At 41.1% G+C, this 27444-nt stretch overlaps 1 protein-coding gene across 1 annotated transcript in view; it reads right to left on the bottom strand.

The window, feature by feature from the left end:
* The window catches only part of LACTB2 (lactamase beta 2), a 38175-nt gene continuing 20057 nt past the window's right edge, over nt 9327-27444 (bottom strand). The window contains exons 4-7 of the mRNA NM_001243410.1: nt 17104-17282; nt 13840-13988; nt 10892-10973; nt 9327-10250 (exon numbers count right to left, since the gene is read on the bottom strand). Of these exons, the coding sequence (NP_001230339.1) occupies nt 10207-10250; nt 10892-10973; nt 13840-13988; nt 17104-17282 (454 nt within the window). The 3' untranslated portion in view covers nt 9327-10206. The remainder of the gene's footprint in view (nt 10251-10891; nt 10974-13839; nt 13989-17103; nt 17283-27444) is intronic.

Genomic DNA, 27444 nt, shown 5'->3' with positions numbered 1-27444 from the left:
AGACTAGGTTGGCTTGGTTGTATGATCATTTCTGGGTCTCATATTTTCTCCACGGGTAGGGTAAGTGAGTCTTGTCTTAGAAGGTGCAGAGGTGGGGGCTGTCGGGCAAATAAGAACATGAACCAACATAAGTGTGTGGGGAATATGGTGGGAAGGTTCTAAAGGTAGAGGAATAGCAGGAAGTGGTTGGACCAGGAGAGAAAAATCCAACAGTAGTGTGGACATGAGTGAATGAGAGGAATAGATAGATGGAGTGGCTTGTATTTGAGGCGATTGACAGGGAGATGTGTAGTAGGAGGGATTTTTGTCTCAGCAGACACGGATAGAGGAGGGGGGTCTTACTTTGAATTTGTTTCACTTGCAAGAGGGTCCTAGTTCTCATGAACAGACAGGAATATGGTGGTAGGTAAATGGTTCCTGGGGAGACTGGTACATGGGGACACAGCAGCAGACTGGGGGGGGATGCTTCATAAAGCGACTAGGGATTTACCTTTGCCAAGGAGACCACCTAGTAGATCACTTTCACCTGAGGAGAATGAAATAATGGGAGCATCATTCTGCACAAAATGCTTTGCTCAACTGCTTCTAAAATTAGAAGGTCTTATGCCTCAGGGAATCTGTAACTGGTGAGCTGACCTGGTATCCTGTAGCCATCAGGAGAATGGTGTATGGCTCAGTGCCTAGTAGAACCAAGGTCTTGGGGTGGTGGCCAAGGATTTTTTGGAGCCGTTTCCTTGTTTGCATCAGCCTTTGTGCTGGAAGACAAAGCTTATATACAGTGCAAGTGAAACCAGTTAAAATGTAGACAATTCTTTGCATTCCCCTCAGCAGCGTTGATGCACAGTATTAATTTTAACCCCTATCGACCAGGAACATGATGCTTTTCCCCATTTCAAGTAAGGAAGCAGAGGCTCCATAACATAACTTGTTCAGGATTTTACAACTATGACATTTTAACCCCCAAGAGGAAAAAATGTATTTTTATCTTATAAAACTATGGTAAGATTTTACTAAAAGAGTAAATATGGAGTTTGTGGAGCTTAACTGATACAAGTCCAAGTGAAATAATCACAAGGAAATATGTGAACGTGTTCTGTTAACAACAATAGCAAAAAATAGCAACTGGTATTATTATTATTCTAGACCCTCTATTACTTTGATTTTGTACTTCCTGGTTTCCTTTGATTTTCTTTTTCTTTTCTTTCTTTTTTTTTTTTTAGGGCTGTACCTATGCCATATGGAAGTTCTCAGGCTAGAGGTTGAATTGGAGCTGCAGCTGCTGGCCACCAGCACAGCCTCAGCTAAGCCATATCTGAACCGCATCTGTGACCACCATCCGTATCCGTTGCAGCCTGCGGCAATGCCTCATTTTCTTTTAAAGTCTTCTGTCTTTTCTGTTTTCTGTCTTTGTTGCTGTTGTTGTTGTTTTTCAAGAACTTTCTCAACTTTGTTTTCCAACTATTTTGGTTACATATTTTTATTTTCCAAGGCATTTTCACAGAGCTGCTTTTCACAGTATCCCATTCTTGTTTTATATGTTATCATACCTTCTCTTATCTCTGTAAGGATGCTAATAATTAAAATTTTTTTCTCTATGTTGTACTGTTTTCCTGACTCCTACTCTTTCTCTCCTTGTTTGATTTATGTTTATATTAAGAGATAGTGATTGGAACCTGGATATGGGTATGTTGTCAAATTGTAGGTGTTACTGGAGGGGGATGTGGCCATTGTGTTGTCACAGACACCTAGAACTGTCTGTGAAGGTGTTTCCCTCTAGATCATTAACTATCTCCTGAGATGAACTTCCAATCTTCTACCTGGCTTTTTTTTTTCTTCTTCTTAAGGCCACACCTGAGGCATATAGAGGTTCCCAGGCCAGGCGTCAAATCAGAGCTGCAGCTGGGGCCACAGCCAAAGCCACAGTCACAGCCACAGCAACGTGGAATCCGAGCCGAGTCTGCAACCTACACCATAGTTCATGGCAATGCCAAATCCTTAATCCACTGAGTAAGGCCGGGGATCAAACCTGCACCTCATGGATACTAGTCAGATTCGTTTCCGCTGAGCCACGATGGGAACTCCCACCAATCTTACTGTTAGAGCAGAGCAGCATTGCACCTTCTGCAGCAGCTGGTGCCTCCAAGTCCCCATCTCCTTAAAGTGTTGTTAGGGTGAACTGGCTCTCTTCCCGTCTGCAGCAATTTTAGGCTCTAGTTTTATCACTTCTCTGACTCTATCCGCTGTCTTGCAAAATTTGGTTAAAATCTCTGCAGTCTCCTCTTGCACTGTCTTCTCAAGTTTACACATTTTCCTGTTATTTTTTTACTTGTGTCTCTGTAAATCTAATATATATTATTTTTTAATGGGTCTTGGGAAGGAGTGGCAATAAACATGCCCTCCATCTGCCATAAATCAGTACCAAGAATGACCTTTTCAAAGAATAATGCTTAATATGCTTTTTAAAACTGCCTACAATGTTACTGGCTTTTAATGTGGATTTGTTGGGGATTCAGAATTTCAGCATTTTTGAGCAATCTTTCTCGGTAAAACTGGTAATAAGCAGCCACATTTTGGGGCATTTAATGTTATCCAGTCCAATAATGGATATGATAGGCAAAACCAGCACATAAAATAGGAGTCTTCATTTAATACCGCTGACTGTTCCTTTTTGGATGCCCCTCTTGGCTGCTGTCACACACTCTCCAAGGGGTTATCTTATCCTTGCTCAAGCTTTCTTCATCTTTCTGGCTAATTGTCTTCCCTTAGACCCGCCCCAAGGTTGCTTTCATTGCAGCCTTAGTGCTGGGACCTTCCTCATTTCTCTGTCACCCAGATGACCTTCATAAGCTTCTGTGTACATTGAGGTGCAGGTCAATTTTGCCAGAGGGCAAGTAGCTCCCCTCTGTTCCGAGGACTAGCTCAGTAGATTGCTTGAAACAGACTCAGGCCTTTTATTTTGAAGAAATGTTTATGATTTACTGATTTATTTTGGCTTGATGTGTGATTTCATTTCCCAAACCAGGGACTGAACCTGGGCTGCAGCAGTGAACATGCCAAATCCTAAGCACTAGACCACCAGGAAACTCCCAACTTTACTTTTTCCTGAAGTGACAACATGGAGATAGGAAAATACTTGTAAATAACTTTAAAATACTCAAAAAGTCATCAGAAACACACAGAGAAGATGCAGGTTTCACAGAGTTGGCCTCATCATCCTATGAGCTACTGCAGAGAGCTCTGGTTTATTTATTATCTATTTTACGTACACTGGAAAGAAGAGCAAGCTGTTCAGTAAGGAATCAGGACTGGTCCAGAATCAATACTGGCCCCGGGAGTTCCCTTTGTGGATCAGTGGGTTAAGAACCTGACAGTGTCCATAAGGATGCGGGTTCGATCCCTGGCCCCACTCAGTGGGTTAAGGATCCATCATTGCCTCGAGCTGTGGTATAGGTCACAGGTGTGGCTCGGATCTGGCGTTGCTGTGGCTGTGGCGTAGGCCGGCAGCTGCAGCTCTGATCTGACCTCTAGCCTGGAAACCTCCATGGGCCGCAGGTGCGGCCGTAAAAAGAAAATGAAAATATAAGCTTTGACCCTTTTCTCCGTCTGAGAAAAGACCTTACCCACTCTGGCCACAGGGTTAGGCACGTGACCAAAGCTGGGCCAAGTACAGTTCCTCACATTTCCTTGATCACAGGGATGGGCCTGAGAAACGGGTAATGAGCCAGTATAAATCACTGAGTTCTTCCTCTCAGGTTTCCCAAGCTGAAGCTGGAAGAATTGGCTTTCCCTGCTGGCTATGAGTGATTAGTAGCCCACAGCTGCCTGTGACCCATGTCCCCCACCATGTGAGGGAGCCAGTCGGCGGTGGAGGTTCTGATCCGAAAAAGAGAGACAGTCTGGGGTGTAGTGATGGGATCCAAATCTTCATTCTTGTTCACAAGCCTGCTTTACCTTCATCCTTCTCAGGTTGGCTACATGTGCCAACCAACTACACTCCCTCCTTTTTTTTTTTTTCCCCCAGCTGCCCTGCGGTATATGGAGTTCCTGGGCTGGGGTCAGATCCAAGCCGTATTCGTGACCTATGCTGCAGCTGTGGCAACACCAGATCCTTTAACCCACTGTGCTGGCCTAGGGATCAAACCTGCATCCTAGGGCTGCCAAGACACTGCCAATCCCATTGCACCACAGCAGGAACCCCCCAATTTCCCTTTGTGCTTGGTTGAAAACAAGTGTCTTTCATATGCAACAAAAAGCATTCTGTTTAGCCCCACCTCTATAAATCTAAGTGCTCACTCGGCATCTTCCTCTAGATGTTCCTGGCACCTCAAATTCGCATCTGTAGGACAATGCATCATTCCTTCCTTCCCCCCGCCACCCGCCCCATTTCCTGCATTCCCTCATTCTGCTTATCAACACAGCTGCCCAAGCCCAGAAATCTATAGCTCTATTGGACTTCTTCCTTTCCACCTGATCCCTATCCCTCAAGACCTACTCGGTCTCTAAGTTCTCGTCCTCTTCTTAAATACTTCTCATATCTTCTACTACCTTTGTGTTTTGTTTTGCTTTGTTTTTTAGGGCCACACTATGGGCATATGGAAGTTCCCAGGCTAGTGGTTGAATCAGACCTGCAGCTGCCAGCCACAGCCACAGCCACAGCCATACTAGATACAAGCTGCACCTGTGACCTACACCGTAGGTCACGGCAATACCAGATCCTTAACCCACTGAGCGAGGTCAGGGGTCGAACCTCCATCTTCATGGATGCAGTAGGTTTGGTACTGCTGAGCCACAATGGGAACTCCTCTTCCTATGTTTTGAGTCTCCCTTGGCCTCTTTTTTCTCCTCACCACCCCCATGCTGAAAAGGCCATCTTGGAATGTTTATCATGCGTGATGCCTCTGTTTCTTTTTTGTTTGTTTGTTTTTTTGTCTTTTTAGGGCTGCACTCTCAGGCTATAGAAATTCACAGGCTAGGGGTGGAATCAAAGCTACAGCTGCCAGCCTATGCCACAGTCATAGCCACACCATTTTCGACCTACACCACAGCTCATGGCAATGTCACATCTTTAACCCACTGAGCAAAGGATTGAACCTGTATCCTCATGGATACTAGTCGGATTTGTTTCCACTGGGCCATGACGGGAACACTCATGATGCCTCTGTTGAATGGGGTACCTTTCTGATAAAATTTCCTGGGATCCTTCTGGTCCCAGATGCTTGGTCCAGAGCAGTTACCATATAGGCTGATCAGTTAACACCTAAGACAGGATGGCAGGAGAGCTCCTGAAAGGGATAAGGAAGATTAATTACACCAATCAGGTCCTTTTCTGTGAGGTGATCTCAATCTGAGACACCTAGGAGGCTATGCAGTGGTTGCAAAATAGAAGCTGAAGATTTACAGAGAGAGGGCAGAGGTAGACAGCTGGGAGAATGTAGAAACTCCTGAGTAAACAGAAAACGAGCCAGCAGAAGCAATGAGTAAGCCACAACTCCTGGGTGTATTGAGTGGAGGGTAAAGGAATTGGCTGGAGTGATGGAAACAAAAGGAAGAACAAAAGTACCGACACGGTCAGGGATAGACTCGCTGTTGAGGAGGTGACAAAATAATATGAGCCCCTCCGGACCACCACCTGCTGTCCAGTTGCTAAGTGGTGTATCCTCCAGCCTGTGTGGAGCCTGGCCAGATGACAGCACACCAGTTCCTGTAGGTTTCTGTCTCCCCATGAGCTGCTTCTTAGCCCTATGACCTCAACCCACATGGTTGAGTCATATAAGTTAGCTCCCCAACCATGCGATGCTTTGCCATTTCTCTGTTTATGTGCATGCACTTTTTCTTCCAACTAGAACCGCGTTTTCATCTCCCCAGCACCCTTCACTTTGTCACCTGGCTGCCGCTGACTCATCTTTCAAGATTGGGTGTAGGCTTCTCTAACCCAATCATGTTACACTCTTCCTTTATGCCAAACAATCTACCTCTACTGCATATTGTGAGTGTGTGTCTCCATAACTAGAATGTGAGCTTCTTGTGATAGCAGAGCTGCTGTTTTGTCCCCCTTAATTCCCAGTGCCTGGCCTGGTACCCACACAAAACAGGCTTAGTGAATGTCATTGTTTTGGTTAAAGTGCAGTTGCCTAGACTCATTCAATAACCAACACGTTTTAGTAACTGCCCATTCTCACCCCTCCTTATTGCAGCTTGAAGTGTGTCATGGTACCTTAAAAAGATGAGTCTGTGGCTTTGTGTGTGAGATTCCCCCAGTTCAGAATGCCCTTCTCATCTTTGCCACCAACTCCTCCCAAGAATGGGAGTAGGGAGATCAGAGTTAAGGGTTATTTCGGTAACCCAGGCAGGAGGATGAAGGCCTGGGCTAAGGAGCACTGGTGGAGTACGATGTGGCGATAAATTCTAGCAGTGGAATAGTTAGTAAGTACTTGGTAAAGCATTGGATATGAGATGAGGGAGGGGGCATATCAAAAATGACTCCTGGCGGAGTTCCTGTGGTGGCCCAGTGGGTTAAGGATCTGGCCTTGCTGTGAGCTGGGTATAGGTCTCAGAGGTGGCTCAGATCCCACATTGCCATAGCTGTGGTATAGGCCAGCAGCTACAGCTCTAATTCAACCCCTGGCCTGGGAACTTCCATATGCTGAATGTGCAGCCCTGAAAGGCAAAAACATAAAAATTAAAAAAAGAAGGGAAAGAATGGAGAAGCAAATAAGAGGTAACTAAATATTCACATATTCATATTATCACATTTCTTCCTGTCTAAATTCTGTGGTTATGTGCCTACTTAGGGATGGGAGCACTGATTTGATTTTTTTTTTTTTTTTTTTTGGTCGTGTTGTTGGGGAAGATACTTGTAATTATTTTTTCATTTACCATTTTAAACTTTAAATTTTTTGGCTGCATCTGGTGGCTTATGGAAGTTCTCAGGCCTGGGATTGAACCTGCTACTTATGCCAGCTTTGGCAACACCAGATCCTTTAACCCACTGTGCCAGGCTAGAGATTGAACCTCTGTAGCAACTGAACTACTGCTGTAGTTGGAGTCTTAACCGACAGCAGCAACTCCCCATATGAACCATTTTATTTAAATTTTTTGTTTTTTTTTTTTTTTTGCTGTTTAGGGCCACAGCTGAAGCATATGGAAGTTCCCAGGCCAGGGGTCCAATTGGAGCTGTAGCTGCTGGCCTACACCACAGCTGCAGCAACATCAGATCTGAGCTGTGTCTTCGAGCTACAACACAGCTCATGGCAACACCGGATCCTTAACCCACTGAGGCCAGGGATCGAACCCACAACCTCATGATTCCTAGTCAGATTCGTTTCTGCTGCACCACAATGGGAACTCCTACTTGAACCATTTTAAAGTGTACTGCTGAGCGGCATACATTCACACCAAGGCATGTACAATCCTGACCACCACTCATCTCCAGAATTTTATCTTCCTAAACTAAAATTCCTCACCCACCAAACAGTAACTCCCCATTTCTCCCTCCTCCTAGTCCCTGGCATCTACCATTCTACTGTCTTTACCATTCTACTGTCTAACACGGGTAAGGATCCCGTGTTACTTCAGCTGTGGCAACTGTGGCTTGGATCTGATCCCTGGCATTTGCCTACTCTAGTTACCTCATGTAAGTGGAATCAATGTAGTATTTGTCCTTTAGCGATGGCTTCGATCACTTGGCATAATGTCTTCAGGTTTCACCCCAATTGCAGCATGTGCCAGAATTCCCCACCTTTGAAAGGCTAAATAATACTCCATTGTATGCATGTACAACATTTTATTTCTCTCTTCATCCTTCAGTGGACTCCTGGGTTGCTTTCACCTTTTGGCAACTGTGAATAATGGTGCCATGACCTGGTGTAGATAATCTGTTCAAGTCCCTGCTTTCAGTTCTTTGGGGGACCCACCCAGAAGTGGAACTATGGAGTTCCTGTCGTGGCTCAGTGGTTAACGAATCTGACTAGGAACCATGAGGTTGTGGGTTCGATCCCTGGCCTTGCTCAGTGGGTTAAGGATCTGTGGTTGCTGTGAGCTGTGGTGTAGGTTTCAGACATGGCTTGGATCCCGTGTTGCTGTGGCTCTGGCGTAGGCCGGTGGCTACAGCTCTGATTGGGTCCCTAGCCTGGAAACCCCCATATGCCGCAGGAACGGCCCAAGAAATGGAAAAAAGACAAAAAAAAGAAAAAGAAAAAAAAGAAGTGGGACTATTGGATTGTATGGTAATTCTGTTTTTGAGAAACCATTATACCGATTTTCATAGAGGCCGCACCATTTTACATTCTCACTGGCAATGCACAGGGTTCTAATTTCTCCGTATCTTTCTCAACACTTATGATTTTTTTTTAGTAATTAACCATCCTAATGGGCATGAGGTGCTAGCTCATTGTGGCTTTAATTTGCATTTCCCTCATGATTAGTGATGTTGAACATTTTTTCATGTGCTTACTGCCCTTTGTATATCTTCTTGGGACAAATGTCTATCAAGCCCTTTGCCCATTTTTGAATTGGGTTGTTTTCTGTTGTTGAGTTCACAGTTACTTTGAATGTGGAATGGTGTTAAGAAAACAACAGGTCTCCAGTGTTTAGAATGGTTTAAAAATGCTAGGGGCCTTGGGAAAAGGGGCAGGAAGAAGTGAGGATGGAAATGTTTTAAAGAATTTTTAAAAAAAGCCTTTAGGGAAGAGTAGAGAAAGCATACCCTCAGGATTCTGAACTCACGTTTGTATTGCCATTCGGTAACCTGATGGGTTAAATAAACATTGGTTGGCTACCTTAGACCCTATAACTCTATTTATAAAAACATTACTTATGGAATCCCCACTGTGGCGCAATGGGATCAGTGGTGGCGTCTATGCAGTGCCAAGATGCAGGTTTGTTCCCCAGCCTGACACAGTGGGTTAAGGATCCCGTGTTACTTCAGCTGTGGCAACTGTGGCTTGGATCTGATCCCTGGCCCAGGAACTCCATAAACTGCCAGGTGGCCAAAACAAACAAAAAGACACCAAAAAAAAAAAAAAAAAAGTTACTTATATAAAGAAATGCCCTGTCTTACAACCTAATTTTAAAAAAACTTTTGGGAGTTCCTGTCGTGGATCAGCGGAAATCAATCCGACTAGGAATCATGAGGATGCAGGTTCGATCCCTGGCCTTGCTCAGTGGGTTAAGGATCTGGTGTGGCCATGAGCTGTGGTGTAGGTCACAGACGCGGATGGGTCTGGCGTTGCTATGGCTGTGGCAGCTATAGCTCCCATTCAACCCCTAGCCTGGGAACCTCCATATGCCCTGGGTGTGGCCCTAAAAAGATAAAAAAACTCACAACCTTTTTTTTTTTTTTGATCGATTGATTTTTATTTTTTCTGCTGTACAGCATGGGGATCAAGTTACACATACATGTATACATACTTTTTCCTCCCATTGCTGTGTTGCGATGTAAGTATCTAGACATAGTTCTCAATGCTACACAGTAGGATCTCACTGTAAATCCATTCCAAGAGCAATAGTCACTGCCTTTTGATATATGATTCATATATGTTAATGACTATATTCTAAAACCTAAATTTGGAAAGTAAGTTAGTTATATTAATAGATGACAGAAAGAATTATTTATATGCAATGACTTTAACTGGAAATTTAATATTTTTCTAACACCAAACGTTGATTTACATGAATCACTTGTGGGATGCCATTATAAGAAGAATATACATGACACAGGGCTATAGAACTGATACATTATCATGATATAATTGAGAGAAACATGAAAACAAACCTGTAATCTACAGATATAGACAAAAGTTGTGGAAAAGAAAAGATTACACTGAAATCTGTGTTGTTAAGTGAAGCAGCTAGAAAAAACAGTATTACTGACTGCTGGTAATACATAAATAATCCTCCAAAATAATATCCAGTTTGAATTACATATATTTTATTATTTTAAAAGAAACTATTTCTTTTACCTATTGAAAATGGATAAATGATTGGATTTTGAATTTTTGGTAAAATATTATAAGACCTAGGTTAGATAGCCAATATTATAGGTGTAAAATATAATTTACATATTTTAGAATAAATACAATGTTATTTTAAAGTATATCTAGGGTTATTTTTATATTGTGTAAGCTATATTCTCTGTGAATAATTCCTAGTTAACAAAACATACCATTGTCTAAAAACAGCACAAGAAAAGCTTTTATTAATCAGAAACTAAAGATGAGCTCTCCACTTCTGGTCAGGATCCATGTTGCTAACTGTGTAAAGAAAATGAGAGAATACAAATTTAACAACAGCTAAGCAAACCACTGGATTTTAAGTTATCTTGTAGCTAGAAAAAGCGTGGGTTCCTAAAAGAATTCTGTTGGTCGACACAAAGTTGGTTTTTTTTCTTTTGGTACATATAAAAACGTTGCTGAAGCTTCTACCCAAAAGCCAATTACGAACCGCTTGGTTTCAGAGGAGCAAACTTCTAAGACTGTTAATTTGATGAATCAGTTTAATACCAGTGAACAATCAGCGAGTCACTGCTTTCATATTTCTGCGTTTACTACCTTTACTATCATTAAAACCTTTGGCTGTTTCTAAACCTTGCACCTGCAAAATCTGTGTGGTCTGCAAGAGGGGAAGCCATTTTCCTGCCACACCTGTGACTGTCGCTTTGTGGGGGGAGGGCTGGAACCCCACGCGGGATTCTAATTCCTGTGAGAGCTGCTGTTCCCATTTGTGGTCCAATGGCCTTTCGCTACTGACCCTCCTTTGTGCCCGTCTCTCTAACTTAAAGTGCCATTCAAGGGAGAACTCTCATGGGTGGTGGTTTTCCCTCAAAGGAAACTGCTTGGTTTGTTAAAAACCATTTTAAATGCTGGTGATAAAAGAACTAAAAGAGAATACTTACATATTTTCCCATCTTTTTCTAATTTTTTCAAATGAAGCAAGACATTGTTTTTGGCCATTTTATGTAAATGCTCAGGAATATTCTAAAAGGAAAATGGGGTGAAAGGAATGCAAAGGAAAAAAATTTTAACTCGAGCACATTTTTATGTAGTAATAATCAAAACAATTTCATCTTGTAGCTGTCTTACTCGTTTTTAAAATTCTAAATAGTTTTGATGATGCTATAGAGAGTTGGTCCTATGGTTTATTTACTGGGTGACATGATAATATCTTTGAAGATTTTTATACAAGTATGTATATATTTTTTTTAAGATTTTAATTTTTTCCATGAGAGCTGATTTTCAATGTTCTGTCAGTTTCTGCTGTACAACAGAGTGACCCATCCTCCAGCATGTTCCATCACAAGTGACTAGATATAGTTCCCTGTGCTATACAGCAGGATCTCAAGTATGTATGTTTCAACCTTAAAGCTTTTTCCTTAACTTTTGCTATGCTAGTAATGTCGTGTTGACAAGTGCTGTCTGAATGGTAAAATATTTATTCTCTATATATTGTATTTTATTAGTATAGCTGATTATAATATTATATAAATGCCAATATAGTGATTCACAATTCTTAAAGGTTATACTCCATTTGATACTTAATATAAAATATTGGCTTCATTCCTGGTGTTGTACAATACGTGCTTGCAGCTTATTTTATACATAACTGTTTATACCTCTTAATCCCCTACCCTTTTTGCCCTCTCCTCACCAATAACCACGAGTTTGGAGTTCTCTTGTGGCACAGTGAGTTAGGGATCCGGCTTCATCACTGCAGTGGCTTGAATTGCTGCCGTAGCTGGGGTTTGATCCCTGGGCCAAGAACTTCCACATGCTGCAGGCTCGGCAAAAGCAAAAACAAACAAAAGCAACTCACTAGTCTGTTCTTTACAGCTATGAGTCTGTTTCTTTTTCGTTATATTCACTAGTTTGTTGTATTTTTTAGATTCTGCATCATCAGTGGTAACGTATAATAATATAATATTTCTCTTTTATTCTTTTTTTTTTTTTTGCTTTTTTTAGGGCTGCACTTTTGGTGTATGGAAATTACCAGGCTAGGGGTCAAATCAGGGCTGCAGCTATCGCCTGCGCCACAGCGCACAGCAAAGCGGGATCTGAGCCGCATCTGTGGCCTACACCATAGCTCCAGTAATGCTGGATCCTTAATTGAGTGAGGCCAGGGATCGAACCTGCATCCTCATGGATGCAAGCTGGGCCCAATTTATCACTGTATAGTCTAGAGTGGCTAAACTCTCGAATAAGGAAGAAATAAACTTGCAGAATTTAAATATTTTATTTATTTATTTGGCCACACCCACAGCATATGGAGGTTCTGGGGCCAGGGATCAAATCCAAGCTGTAGTGATGACCTATGCTGTGGCAATATAAAATAATATATTATTTTAATATAAAATATTGGTTTCATTCCTGGTGTTGTACAATACGTGCTTGCAGCTTATTTTATACATAACTGTTTATACCTCTTAATCCTGTGGCAATGCCTGATCCTTAACCCACTGTGCCACAGTGGGAATGTCTACGTATTTACATTACCCATTTGCTCCTGGCACTTTTAATCTTCAGCCCTTTTAATCATTCATCTCTCCCTTTTAGAGCAAAGCACACCAAATATGATTTAATTGGTTTTTGATAATGTAGGCCTATGGGACCTTAAGGCCCTTTACTAACTGAAAGTGGCCCAGGTTCCTTTTCAAGCTCATCTTTAGTTATACTCTCATGTAGTTGTGGGAGTTGTAAAACCCAGGTTATCTTATTCCATTCCTAATCCCTAAGCTATAACTGCCTACATAGCAGGTGTGTAAGAAACATTTGCTCAAAAACTAAATTAGGAGTTCCCGTCGTGGCGCAGTGGTTAATGAATCCGACTAGGAACCATGAGGTTGCGGGTTCGATCTCTGCCCTTGCTCAGTGGGTTGACGATCCGGCATTGCCGTGAACTGTGGTGTAGGTTGCAGACGCGGCTCAGATCCTGCGTTGCTGTGGCTCTGGTGTAGGCCAGTGGCTACAGCTCCGATTGGACCCCTAGCCTGGGAACCTCCATATGCCGCAGGAGCGGCCCAAGAAATAGCAAAAAGACCAAAAAAAAAAAAACCAAAAAAAACAAAAAAAACCCCAAAAAAACTAAATTATACTGATCAGCTGCCACATGGTGTTGATATGTAGGGATGTGCTCAGATGCCACTGAGTGAGGGGCTCCTTCTCGCTACATGAGATGACCCTAGTCATGTTCTTCTTCGTGGTCTTTTTCCTTTTTATCTGCTCTTAGGCATGGCTACTACTTCTATCATCCCAGTACCTGTCTCTGGCAGATCATTCCTTCTCATGTGCTGCCATTACCTTATGACACCAGACAATCACAAAGACGAGAACTGGTGTTCCCGCTCTGGCGCAATGGGATTGGTGGTGTCTCTGCAGTGCCTGGCACAGTGGGTTGGGAGATCTAGTGCTGCTGCATCTGTAGTAGTGTTGGCTGCAGCTGCAGCTCTGATCTGATCCCTGACCTGGAACTCCATGTGCCTCAGGGTAGCCATAAAATTAGCAAAACAAAACAAAACAAAACAAAAAACAAGACCAGAATCAGACATAAATCATAATAAAGCTAAACCATCAGGCTATTGCCAATGGTCTTTCCTACAGAGTCATAAGATGCTTCGTACTAGCTCAGAATGGTTATTTTTGTTCTGTGGGCCAGTGTTTGTTTGCCTCACTTCTGTGTTCTTCTTGGAAGTTGAGATTGCTGGTCTCAAATCTCTGCAAGTGACATTACTTAGAAAATTAACAGACACATTGTACTCTGGGATGTGAGGAGTTGACACATCTGTAACCTATTGGATAGATCATTCTATTAAAATGGTGGCTGTGTACAAACAAGAGAAATGAAAATTACCTTGTAAATCATTTTTACAAGCTCCATTGCTGTGAATGACTTTCCAAAGTTCTCGTCAAATACCGTAAGAATTTGCTGTTCTCGGATATTTCTATGAGAAATGTATTCTAGAATTTTAGCTTCAGCATTGTGGATTACTGGGCCATGTCCTAAATCAGAATGATTATAAAAGTTATTTTGACCACATAAAAAATTTTAAGTACAACCGAAGTTAATTCACTCTATTTAAAAATAATTCACACGGGGAGTTCCCGTAGTGGCTCAGTGGTTAACGAATCCGACTAGGAACCATGAGGTTGTGGGTTCGATCCCTGGCCTTGCTCAGTGGGTTAACGATCCGGCATTGCCATGAGCTGTGCTATAGGTCACAGACGCAGCTCAGATCCTGCGTTGCTGTGGCTGTGGTGTAGGCCGGCGGCTACAGCTCTGATTAGACCACTAGCCTGGGAACCTCCATATGTCGAGGATGCTGCCCTAAAAGGACAAAAATAAAAATAAAAATAAAATAAATAAATAAATAAGTAAAACTAATTCATATGGTGAACTGAAAAGTCATACTAGATACAAAACAAGTAAGAATTATCTGGAAAATACACAGGTAACAAAAGATTAAAAAAAATCACATGCGATGCCAAAAACCATTAGAGATTTATATCAAAAGCCATTATTAAAATATTACGATGTCCATAAAGAACAGAACATAAAATGTGACAATAAAAATATAGCAGTAAAAACAGTAACCACAATAGTAACAATAGGGAATATTCATAAAGTTTTCAATATTTGCCAGACACAGCTCTAAATGCTTAACATAGATTATTCTTACAAGAATCTCATGAAGTAGGTACTTTTATTATCCCCCTTTACAGCAGAAGCTGAGGCACAGGGAGGGTAAATGACTTGCCCACATAGTTACATAGCTAACAAGGGGTGGAGCTGTGGTTCGAACTCAGGAGTTTTTCACTACACTGTGCTCTTACCCACCATGCTGCACTTACTTATAAATAATTGAAAACGGGAACGTAAAAAGTAGCTTCATGTAAGTGACCAAGCACTATTAAAATTTGTGGAGTTCTCTCATGGCTCAGTGGGTTAAGGATCTAGTGTTTGTCACTGCTGTGGGCAATGGTTACAGCTGTGGAGTGGATTCACTCCCCAGCCGGGAACTTGGGCCAAAAAAAAAAAAAAAAATCACAAGAACTGCAGAATCTTAAGAATCTTCTGTATTGGCTAGAAATTCAGAAATGTTGATAACTTGGATAAAACCATACTGAAATTTACTTGCTCTTCAAGACAGTGAAAATGAATGCATTACAAACGTCTGCAAGTGTTTAAAGTAATTGAGAACAAAATATCTAGAAATGGACTAACCTGTTAAGTAAAGGGCTTGGGCTTTCAGATACTGACTATCATTTACTAGCTGTGTGGCCGTGAACATCTATGAATCTCTGAGCTCATGTCTTCAGCTACCTGCTTCACTGGGTTTTTGTGAGGACAGCTCTGTGATGGTCCCTGCACCGTGCCTGGTACAGTCTTTGGTATTTGGTAGCTATGGCTGCACAGGAGCTCCTGCTGGGCTAATAAGCCAGTTCACTGGATTCACCCAGAACCTGGATGAGGCAGCCTCTCATTAGGTTTGCTCCAGTGTAGGTGCATCAAAGGTCAATTCTCGGAGTTCCCGTTGTGGCTCAGTGGAAACGAACCTGACTAGCATCCATGAGGATGTGGGTTTGATCCCTGGCCTTGCTCAGTGGGTTAAGGATCTGGTGTTGCAGTGAGCTGTGGTGTAGATTGCAGACGTGGCTCAGATCCCGTGTTGCTGTGGATGTGATCAGCAGCTGTGTTCTGATTCGACCCCTAGCCTGGGAACATCCATATGCCATAGGTGAGGCCCTGGGGAAAAAAAAGTCTATTCTCTTCTCTTTCAAATCAGCTGTCAGCGTCCACTCCTTTTAGGTCATGTGTTAATCCAAATGCCAAGCTCTACTGTGTGTTTCCTATTCCCTCAGCAGTAGGACTCAAGAGAGAATATAAAGGTATTAAAGCTACCGTATTTATAGATGTTCCCCAGGCTCTTTGGAAACAAGTTAGAAGGACTTAAAAAAAGGAAGTAATCGGAGTTCCCATCGTGGCACAGTGGTTAACGAATCCGACTAGGAACCATGAGGTTGCGGGTTCAATCCCTGCCCTTGCTCAGCGGGTTAACGATCCGGTGTTGCCGTGAGCTGTGGTGTAGACCACAGACGTGCCTTGGATCTTGAGTTGCTGTGGCTCTGGCGTAGGCTGGCAGCTACAGCTCCGATTGGACCCCTAGCCTGGGAACCTCCATATGCCACGGGAGCGGCCCAAGAAATGGCAAAAAGACAAAAAAAAAAAAAAAAGTAAGTAATCAAGTGTCTTCTTCCCTCTGAGGGCCTCTTGCTGGGTCCTGTATCTTTCTTAGCTTTTAGGAGGGAAGGGATATCCCTACTATTGAGGAGGGCAGTGACAGCTGAGAAACTAGCAGCAGGCTTCTTTTTCTGGAGAATTGAAAGAAACATACAATTTTACAGTTTAAATGGAAGCTACTGATATTTCTGTAGTGTGAATTAAAAAATTAGGCTCAGAGGAATTTCCATCATGGTTTACTGGTAATGAATCCGACTAGTATCAATGAGGACATGGGTCTGATCTCTGCTAAGGATCCGGTGTTGCCGTGAGCTATGGTGTAGGCTGCAGACGTGGCTTGGATGTGGGCGTTGCTGTGGCTGTGGTGTAGGCTGGCAACTGCAGCTCCAATTCAACTCCTAGCCTGGGAACTTCCATATGCTGCAGGTGTGGCCCTAGAAAGACCAAAAAAAGAAACCAAAAAACAAACAAACAAACAAAAAAATAAATTATGCTCAGAGGTCAAATGTAAGTTACCCAAGGTTGTTTTACAAGCTAAAATGTAGTCCACAACAGAATCAAGTTAATAAAACTGAAGATATCTTTTAGAATGAAAAAAATGTTCTGGTTCCAATAAGTTTATGTCCTTTGTTGAATCATGCTACTAGTAGGTATATGTTAAATAACAACCCTCAGACCTTTATAAAAGGTTATTAATATAACTCTCGGCCTTCTTTTTAATTGCACTGCTAGATAAGACTTAGGGGTGTAACTTAGAAGGAAGAAATTTATATGTGTCTCCCCAAGGCCTCAAACACAAAGAACACACAGAGCCAAATCAAAATGAATCCTCATCATGTGACACAAATGGTTTGCCAGATTAAAGAAATCACCCACCTGGATATATAACATTAGCTTTGACTTTTAATAAGTTTTTCAGGGAATTCATATAATCATAGAGGTCTTCAAATATAGTTGTTCCTTCCCCCAGGATGCAATCTCCAGAAAAGACGGCATTTTCTTCTTCCAAAAGCAGGGCCATATGATCATCAGTGTGGCCAGGTGTGTATATAACTCTGGTTGAAAGAAGAAAAGAGTAACAATTATGAACCCTTAGGCTTAAAAGAAACTCTAAGAAGGAAATTATTCTCTCTCCTTACTTCTGGACAAGACAGAAGTAAATGAGGTCAAGTTTTTTAAAAAACTCTTTTTTCTCTTGTGGCCCACTGAAAATTATCATTAGAAAACTCTTAGGTAGCAAAATCAAATTTCTCACTCTGAACTGTGGATTTAATACTTCTGCCACCTCTTCGGTCTTATTTTGTAAGTCATAAGTACTGATCACAACAAATTGGAAACCAGAAAGGAAAGTACTTGAAGGAGATAAAAATCACAATCACTCTCCTACTCAGTGCTTTATTATTTAAGAACTTTTTTTTCAAATATGTATGTATGTATGTATATATACATATGTACACACAAACACACTATGGTAGGACTGAGAAAAAAAGTGCTTTCATATGTTATGGTGGGAGTGCAAAATGGTACAGCTCATATGGAGAATTTGGCAATTTTCTAGCAAAATCGCATACATATTAATCATTTGATCTCTCATCCCACTGCTAGAATTTACCCTGCAAAATACACCTCTACAAATATATGTAAATTATTAATTATATGTAATAACAAACTATTAGGAACATCCAGATGTCCATCCATAGGGCACTATGGATACTAAAGTATGGTATATGCACACAATGGAATACTATGCAGCCATGAAAACGAATGAGGACAATCTCTATGAGTTGAAATGAAGTAATTTGCAGGACATGCTGTCAAACGATAAAGAGAAAAGTTCAGAGGGTGTTCCCAGTATGCTCTTTTGTCTAAGAAAGATGGGGAAATAAAAAATATATGTATATATGTCCTTATTTTTGCAAAAAGCAAGTCAGGGAGAATAAATAAAAAGTAATGAATACAGTTGCCTATGGGGGGTAGGCAGGTAGGGCAGAGGGAACAGAGATGGGAGACTTCTTCTTCTTTTTTTTTTTTTTTGCCTTTTTGCTATTTCTTGGGCCGCTTCCACGGCATTTGGAGATTCCCAGGCTAGGGGTCTAATCGGAGCTGTAGCCACTGGCCTATGCCAGAGCCACAGCAACGCGGGATCTGAGCCGCGTCTGCAACCTACACCACAGCTCATGGCAACGCTGGATCGTTAACCCACTGAGCAAGGGCAGGGACCGAACCCGCAACCTCATGGTTCCTAGTCGGATTCGTTAACCACTGCGCCACGACGGGAACTCCGGGAGACTTCTTTGATTAAAACTTTGAAAAAAGTTTTTTAACCTTCAAGCTATGTACATTTTAATATACTCTAAACATAAAATTAAAGAGATAAAAGAAAACCTTAACATTGAATACAGGAAGAAGTGAGGAGTTCCTGTTGTGGCTCAGTGGTTAACGAACCTGACTAGTATCCATGAGGATGTGGGTTTCATCCCTGGCCTGCTCAGTGGGTTAAAGATCTGGTGTTGCTCTGAGCTGTGGTATAGGTTGCAAATGGGGTTCGGATCTGGCATTGCTGTGGCTGTGGCATAGGCTGGAGGCTACATCTCTGATTCGACCCCTAACCTGGGAACCTCCATATGTCATGGGTGTGGCCCTAAAAAAAAAAAAGTGAATCTTACCATATACTAGGTAGATGACATAGCCATAGGCTTATTGTTGGCAGTGTTATTGATTATTGTGTTTCTGAAATGAAAGTGTTTATTGTATGATAGTATAAACAAATAAATAAACTGATGTGGAGAAGCAAGGTTTTCACTGTGGGTAAGGGAAAAATATATTTGAAATGAGGGAATTAAGGTTTTGGGGTTTTTTTTTTTTTAGCTTAGAAGTGGTCTTTACTGTTATATATAAAATATATCATTACACTGTTTTATATGTTACATATAATTTACATACATAAAGGTAAGGTATACCCATAATTATACACATATATACATACAACACACATATACATGAAACTGCCAACACTTATGACTTGAACACATTGGGACTTGAACCCACACTTTTTAAATTGGAATCACTCATCTGGTGTCTTGACTTACTGAGGTTCAGCTTCTTTGTGCCTCAGCACAGAAGGAATTCAGTGAGAAACAATGTGATAAGCAAGGAATAGGTTTATAAGATAAGACGATTGTGAGAGATGCAGGCAGGCAGGCAAGGAGGCTCTGCCCTGAGGATTAGGTGGGCTACATTTTTTTTTTGTGGGGGTTCTTGTGTTGTTTATTTTTGGGGGGGTTATTAATTGAACTGAGGAATCATGAATTCATCATTTCATTCTCTTTTTTAGCTTTGTCTTTAAAGTAAAATGTGTTATGGAGGCATTCTGTGTTAGATAGCAAGGAGAATCCTTCTTTAAGAATGCCAGCAAATAGAAAAAGACAGTGGAAGAAATAATAGAATAAGAAAAGTCACAATTTTTCTACTTCCAATGTATTAATTGATTAAGGCAAATATCATCAATAGGTGCTAAAACCACTGGATGAAAGACAGTTGGGAAGCAGGACAGTCCCCAAATCTCAATCACAGACTACTAACAACACAGGGAAAATAACCTTGACAATGAAGGGGGCTGGGGTCATCATGTTAACCAAGAGATCAAATTCATACCATCAGTAGTGTGACAACCTGACTTTATGTGTATCCCTGATGTGAGGTCATAAAATGCCACCTACCGTACATTCCAGCCAAAAAGGTTGAGGTGGGGTCTAATCATGAAGAAACAACAAGGCAAATCCAAAATGTGGGATACTCTACTGATAACTGACACAAACTGTCAAGGCCATGGTGGGGTGGGGGTGGCGAAAAGCAGAGGTTCTGTTCTGATTTAAACAGGCTAAAGAGACAGAATAAGGAAATGCAATGCATAAAACTTGATTGGATCCTGGATCAAAAAAAGAAATGGAAACAGGAGTAAAAGATATTTTTAGGAAAAACTGGGGAAATATCTAGGAGTGAGATGTCATAAAGTGTGCATTTTTTTTTTGGTTGTTGTTGTTGTTGGCTTTTTAGGGCTCTACAAGCGGCATATGGAAGTTCCCAGGCTAGGGGTCAAATTGGAGCTGCAGCTGCCGGCCTACACCACAGCCACATAGAATCTGAGCTGCATCTATAACCTACACCACAGCTCACAGCAATGCCGGATCCTTAACCCACTGAGTGAGGGCAGGGATCAAATCTGCGTCCTCATGGATACTAGTTGGGTTTGTTACCAGACAGTGGGAACTCTCTCAGAACTTATTTATAACTGGAAGTCTGTACCTTTTGACCACCTTCATCCATTTTCTCCACCCTCTACCTCCTGCTTCTTACAAATACCAATCTGTTCTCTGATTCTATGAATTTGGTTTTTATAGATTCTCCATGTAAGTGAGCTCAGACAGTATGTCTTTTTCTGACTGATTTCACTTAGCACAAGGCCCTCAAGATCACCCATATTGTTGCAAATGGAAGGATTTCTACATTTGTTATGGCTGAATAATATCCCATTGATACATACCACAGCTTCTTTGTCCTTTCATCTACTGATAGACACTTTAGTTGGTTGTGTGTTTTGGCTATTATAAATAGTGCTGCATGGGGGTGCAAATATCCCTCAAGGTAGTGATTGCATTTTCTTTGGCTATGTACCCAGAAGTGAAATTGCTGGATTATATGCTTTTACTATTTTTTTGGCTTTTTTTTTTTCATTTTTAAAAGTTTTGTTCACTTGCATGTGGAATCTAAAGTATGGCTCAGATGAACCTATCTATAGAACAGAAACTGACCCAAGGACATGGGCAGTGGACTTGTGGTTTCCAAGGGGGAATGGGTGGGGGAGGGAGTGGGATGGACTGGGCGTTTGGGGTTAATAGTAGATACAAACTGTTACATTTAGAATGGATTGACAATGAGGTCCTGTTGTAGAGCGCAGGGAATTATGTCTAATCACTTGTGATGTAACATGATGAAAGATAATATGAGAAAGAAAGTGTGTATAGGTGTATGATTGGGTCATTTTGCTATATAGCAGAAATTGACAGAACAATGTAAATCAACTATATTAAAATTTTTAAAAAGTTTTATTGAAGTATAGTTGATTAAAAATATTGTGATAATTTCTGCTGTAGAACAAAGTAATTCAGCCATACATGTACACACATCCATCCTCTTTCAAATTCTTTTCCCACATAGATTATCACAGGATACTGGGTAGAGTTCTCTGTGCTATATGGCAGGTCCCCATTGGCCAGTCTTTCCATATACCACAGAATAAATGCTTTTACTACCACTAACAGACATTTTTAAAGGTCTTTGGCATATTTATGTCTTAACAATATATTTTAATATCTGATTAAAATTTTTCACTTAATATACTGTGTTTTCCTACGTCATTAAATATTTTTTCTACAACATGATTCTTTTTTTTTTTTTTTTTGGTCTTTTGTCTTTTTAGGGCCACACCCACAGCATATGGAGATTCCCAGGCTAGGGGTCTGATTGGAGCTGTAGCTGCTGGTCTACACCAGAGCCACAGCAACACCAGATCAGAGCCACATCTGCGAACCACAGCACAGCTCACGGCAACACGGGATCCTTAACCCACTGAGCGAGGCCAGGGATCAAACCTGCAACCTCATGGTTCCTAGTCAGATTTGTTTCCACTGTGCCATGACGGGAACTCCTAGAACATGATTCTTAATGTTTGCATAGCATTCCACTATTTGAGTGAATCACAATTCATTTAATTTCTTATTACTGGGCAGTTTTCCTCCATCAACAACACTGAGATGAGCATCCTTAAAAATGGTGTTTTTCGGTTGTTTCCTGATTTGGTATCAGAGGTTTTTTTTTTTTTTAAACAGAGCAGTTATGCTATTTACATATTCCTCCTATTCCTCCATAATGAATATGTCTGCCTCACTTTAGTCATTAAAGTTTAAGCTTTCTGGTTTTTAGATTTCCTTGCTGTCACCTTTGGGTATAGGAACTGCATTTTCTTTCCTCTTGTCTTTTTCTAGTGATTTGTAAGCGACACACACCAGTAGATGTAAGGAACTGAGCAAACGACCTTCTCTTAATGGCAGGTTTTCACTGAAATGTGAATAATACGTGTCTCAAAGGATTGCTGGGAGATTTAAAGACATGCATTTAAGCGCTCAGCATAGTATTTTGCACAAAGTTGCATGCTTAATAAATGGTATATATTTTATTTTAGTAGTGGTTTTATGAAAGTTTAAAAAAAACATGCTTTTTCTTTCTTATTAAAAATTTTAAGGCTGAAGCAGTTTTTGTCTATTTCACCCCAAGATAATAAAAATTCGGCATACCTTCATTTTCTTTGTCCTCTCCTCTAAATTTCAGTTCTTGTTGATAAACAAAACTATAATATTTTAAAAGTGTAACAAATATTTTATCTCAATAATTCCTATTCACCTTTACATGAAGGTTTATGTCTCTCCTGACAATAAGCCAGTTCTAGAGCTAAGTCTAAATAATTTGTTCTGTGAAGTAGCCCTTGGTTTCTCAGCCACAATCTTCTATATTGGTTATTTTTTCCTCTTATGAGTCCTATACTTTGAGGTATACTTCTATTATTGTGGGTTTCACATTGTTTTCCTGTTTATTTACTATTCTACCTCACAAGGCTAAGAACCCCTGAAAGGTAGGAATCTTGTTTTATTCTCATCTTTACATCCCCAGTGCTACACTCAGTAGTAGCTAATATATATACATTGGGCCACACCCACAGCATGTAGAAATTCCCGGGCCAAGGATCGAACCCATGACACAACAGCAACTCAAGCTGCTGCAGTGACAGCACTGGATCCTTAACCTGCTGAGCCACAAGAGAACTCCACTATATTACTTTCCAGTGGCAGGCACTAAGGGATTCACAGGCATTATACGTTTAATCCTTCTACTATTATGGGGTGGGTACTATTAATAATCTCTATTTTACAGTTTAGATAACTGAATCACAGGAGACAGCAATCAATGTCTGATGAAGTCAGGCTTACATTATATTTTATTTGGCTTAAGAGGGTAATTATCCTTCTCTCTGCCTATTCTAAGTAGTACTGCATCTTTATGTGCTTGGACTACTTTAAATACATCTTCTCAATGATGGATTTTTGGGGTGAGGATAGGGCAAATATAATTCTATATTTGTATTTACTATTTAGGAAATGAACGTGTGTTTCTGGTTAAAGACAATGGATTGAACACCTGCATCTTTACTTTTCTTCCTGAAACACCAACAAGTCAACCATAAAGAGATTTTTAAAAAATGGCATAAACCCACAGGGGGGAAGGAAATGAACCACATCATTAAAATTTTAGAAGCTAGGAAGAAGACAGATGAGTGAGAAGTGACTTAAGAGACACGAGAAAACAGAAGTCTTAGCTGGCAGTGATGAAAGCTAAGACCCAACCAGCTGTGCACCATGAAATTCTCTGGTCTCAGGATTTGGGGCACCAGGAACCTGACAGGAGAAGGTGAAATGGGGGAGGGGAGGCTAAAATATGAAGGAGGATTGGTTGAGAGTCTGTTAAACAAACATTCAGATCTTTGCCCTCCCATTTTTTTTTGTCTTTTTGCCATTTCTTGGGCTGCTCCCACAGCATATGGAGGTTCCCAGGCTAGGGGTTGAATCAGAGCTGTAGCCACCTGCCTATGCCAGAGCCACAGCAACGCCAGATCCAAGCTGCGTCTGCAATCTATACCAAAGCTCATGGCAACGCTGGATCCTTAACCCACTGAGCAAGGCCAGGGATGGAACCCACAACCTCATGGTTCCTAGTCGGATTCGTTAACCACTGAGCCACGATGGGAACTCCTCCCCTCCCATCTTGAGTAGCCTGACAAGCACTCCAGCCCCACGAAGGGAAGAGTTAATCTCTGAAGAGGGTAAAACAGGCACAGATGGAGGTAGTGACCCTACCCTGGAAACAGAATCCCCGAGCTGCCTTTCCACACTCAGCTTCCATCCTACATGAAGATTAGAAGAGTCTTTTCTGGGAAATGTTAACAACTCAGGAAGAGAGGCTCTAAGGTACCAGTGTCAGAAGTTCCCCATCTAAGCAACTCATCTAGATTGCCCATCGAATGTGAGGGGACTCACAACCTACAGAAGCCCTCCTCACATTCTCAGAGCTCCCAACTAGCTCTGTAGTCTCCCTTAGAAAACACGAGTAAATGGCAGATCACCAGGCAGCTGAAGAAAGCATCTTGCACAGAGGAGAGAAAACAAAAACAAAATAACTTGGAGGCCACACACTACGAGGAGGAAAATGTCCAAAAACCTAAGAAAACACCCCCCCACCCACCCCAAGGAAAAGCAGGCCCACAAAAACTGTATGTCCTCAGAGAAGAAACTGCAACTGTGAAACAAGAAAGGATAGTATGAAAGGAGCATTTATTAGGGAGCAAAAGGAGCTCCAGAAAACGAAAATGTGAGAAGAGAAATGAAAAATTTAATAGGATTAGGACATAAATCGGATAAAAACCTCCAGGCAAGTACAGCAAGAAAGGTAAAAAGATGGAAAATAGGAAAAGACAAAAGTTCGAGGATGAGTCTAAGAGTTCAAACAAAACAATGGAGGTTTTAGTAAATGAAGCAGAACAATACAGATGAGAGAAAATAATCAAGGAGAAACTTCAAGAACACTTGTGAGGACTGAAGGACACATTTTTCCAGACTGAAAAGGTGTCTCAAGGATCCAGCATTGTACACTCCCACCAAGGTACATCACTGGGAAATTCCAGAACATAAGTGAAGAATAAGAAAAAAAAATTGTAGGAATCAGAAAGGTTTCAGATTTCTTTATTGCAACATTATAATTAGCAGGCAATGAAATCTTGTTCATGACACTGAAAAGGAAAAAAGTCTTTCAACTTGGAATCTATACTCAGTGCACCTTAAATTTGTTGGATTAAAAAAAGACATTGTTAGACATGTAAGGTTTTAAAAATGCACCCTTTCTTGGGAAGATACTGGAGATGGGCTCTACCAAAAAGAGAAACTATTGGAAATGTGTTCTGCCAAAGGAGTACCAAGAAAGAAGATTATGGGTACCGGAAATAGGAGATCCAAGACTGGAGAGAGGCAAAGGGGAGCCCCCCAGATGAGTGTGAAGCGGATTCTGGGATGACAGTAGCGTCAGCCTGGAGGGAACCCATCCAGGACACAGCAAGTCAAGAGACTATGAAGCAGGTTCTTCCAGAAGATGATCCATTTAAACATCCTGGGAGGACATTTATATAATGAGCTGAATTAAGGATACATACATAGAAATCTATCCAAATAACAAAGCAATTATTAAAACTGCAGGAAAGGAAAAGTAAGCATAGTTTACTACATGGTTCAGCTGTAAATAATATGAATAACATAAACATTAAATTATGACATCAGAAGGCTGGAAAATAGGAATGGTGCCCATAAATAGAAGTAGAAAGACCAATTCTACTTTTTTCAGAGTGGGAAATTAATAAGTAAATACCTAGAAGGAAAAAACAAGATGTAGCAAGGGATCAAACAGTCCTTCAAGGTTTGTTACTGTTACTGCTCCACCCTGTTTAATTTTTTCTCCCTCGAGGCATCCATTTTCACCTATTTAATTACAGATGTCGGTCATATGCGTGTATTTTTCTGCACAACAAAGCCATACACTGTCAAAGACAATCCTGCAATGCCTCTTTTTCTCAAGGCTTTGATGAGCCTGCCTAGTGATCTAAATGTATTTTTAAATTTGGCTTTTAGATTCTGGAAGTCATGATAAATTTTTCTTCCTTCCTTCCGCCCTCCCTCCTTTTTTCTTTTTTTCCTCTTTTTAGGGCCGCACCCATGGCATATGTAAGTCCCCAGGCTAGGGGTCCAATTGGAGGTGTAGCTGCCAGCCTATATACCACAGCTCACGGCAATGACGGATCCTTAACCCACTGAGTGAAGCCAGGGATCAAACCTGCGCCCTCATGGTTACTAGTCAGGTTTGTTTCTGCTGAGCCATGACAAGAACTCCTGAGCTTTTCTTTTTATTTATTTTTTGGCTGTGCCAATGGCATGTGAAAGTTCCTGGGCCAGGGATTGAACCTGCGCCACAGCAGTGACCTGAGCTGCTGCAGTGACACTGCCAGATCCTGTGTCATAGGTGAACTCCAGTAATGTTTTCCTTCAACATTAAAGTTTCTTAGATTACATAATTTTTTTTTTATTTTTTATTTTCCCACTGTATAGCAAGGGGGTCAGGTTATCCTTATATGTATACATTACAATTAGATTACATAATTTTTTAAGTCAAATCTTGTATTAGAAAGAGAGTCGAGGAGTTCCTATTGTGGCTCAGCAAAAACCAATCTGACTAGTATCCATAAGAATGTAAGTTTGATCCCTGGTCTCGCTCAGTGGGTTAAGGATCCAGTATTGCAGTGAGCTGTGGTGTAGGTCGAAGATGTGGCTCAGATCTGGTGTGGCTATGGCTGTGGTAGGCCGGTGGCTATAGCTCTGATTCGACCTCTAGCCTGGGAACTTCCATATGCTGCAGGTGTGGCCCTAAAAAGACCAAAAAAAAAAAAAAAAAAAAAAAATCTATAAAAAGTACACACAGAAGCTTAAAGTTATACGCATTAAGCTTAACTCACTGGATCAATTTACTATGAAGCCACAAAGAAGCTTCACTAAAAAGATGTACAATTGTCATTAGCAACTAAAGGCTCAGTATTTCACAGGCTAATTTTAACAAACATTTAAAAGTCAGATAACTTCACTACAACTTAATCTATGCCAGAACATTAAAAAAAGAGGGAAAACTTATGACTCCCAAACCTGATAAAGGTTGCACCAAAAGAAAACTACCACCCAGTCTCACTAATGAATATTGTTAGAAAAATCTTAACCAAAATATTAACAAATAGAGTACAAAAGCATATTTAAAAGTAATAACATCATGACCAAATAAAGTTTATTCAAAAAAATGCAAGGGTGTTTCAATATTGTAAGATCCCTGAAAATAACAGTAAAGCTATGGAGAAAACTAGTAAGATTATCTTCCTAGATACTGCAAATACATTTGACAAAATTTAACTCTTAAGAGTATTTAAGGAGTTCCCGTAGCAGCTCAGTGATTAATGAATCCAACTAGGAACCATGAGGTTGCGGGTTCTATCCCTGGCCTTGATCAGTGGGTTGAGGATCC

This window comes from Sus scrofa, chromosome 4, assembly GCF_000003025.6.
Source record: "Sus scrofa isolate TJ Tabasco breed Duroc chromosome 4, Sscrofa11.1, whole genome shotgun sequence".
Taxonomy (NCBI): domain Eukaryota; kingdom Metazoa; phylum Chordata; class Mammalia; order Artiodactyla; family Suidae; genus Sus; species Sus scrofa.
Note: the sequence above shows the minus strand (reverse complement) of the source record. Positions and strands in the feature narration are given on the sequence as shown.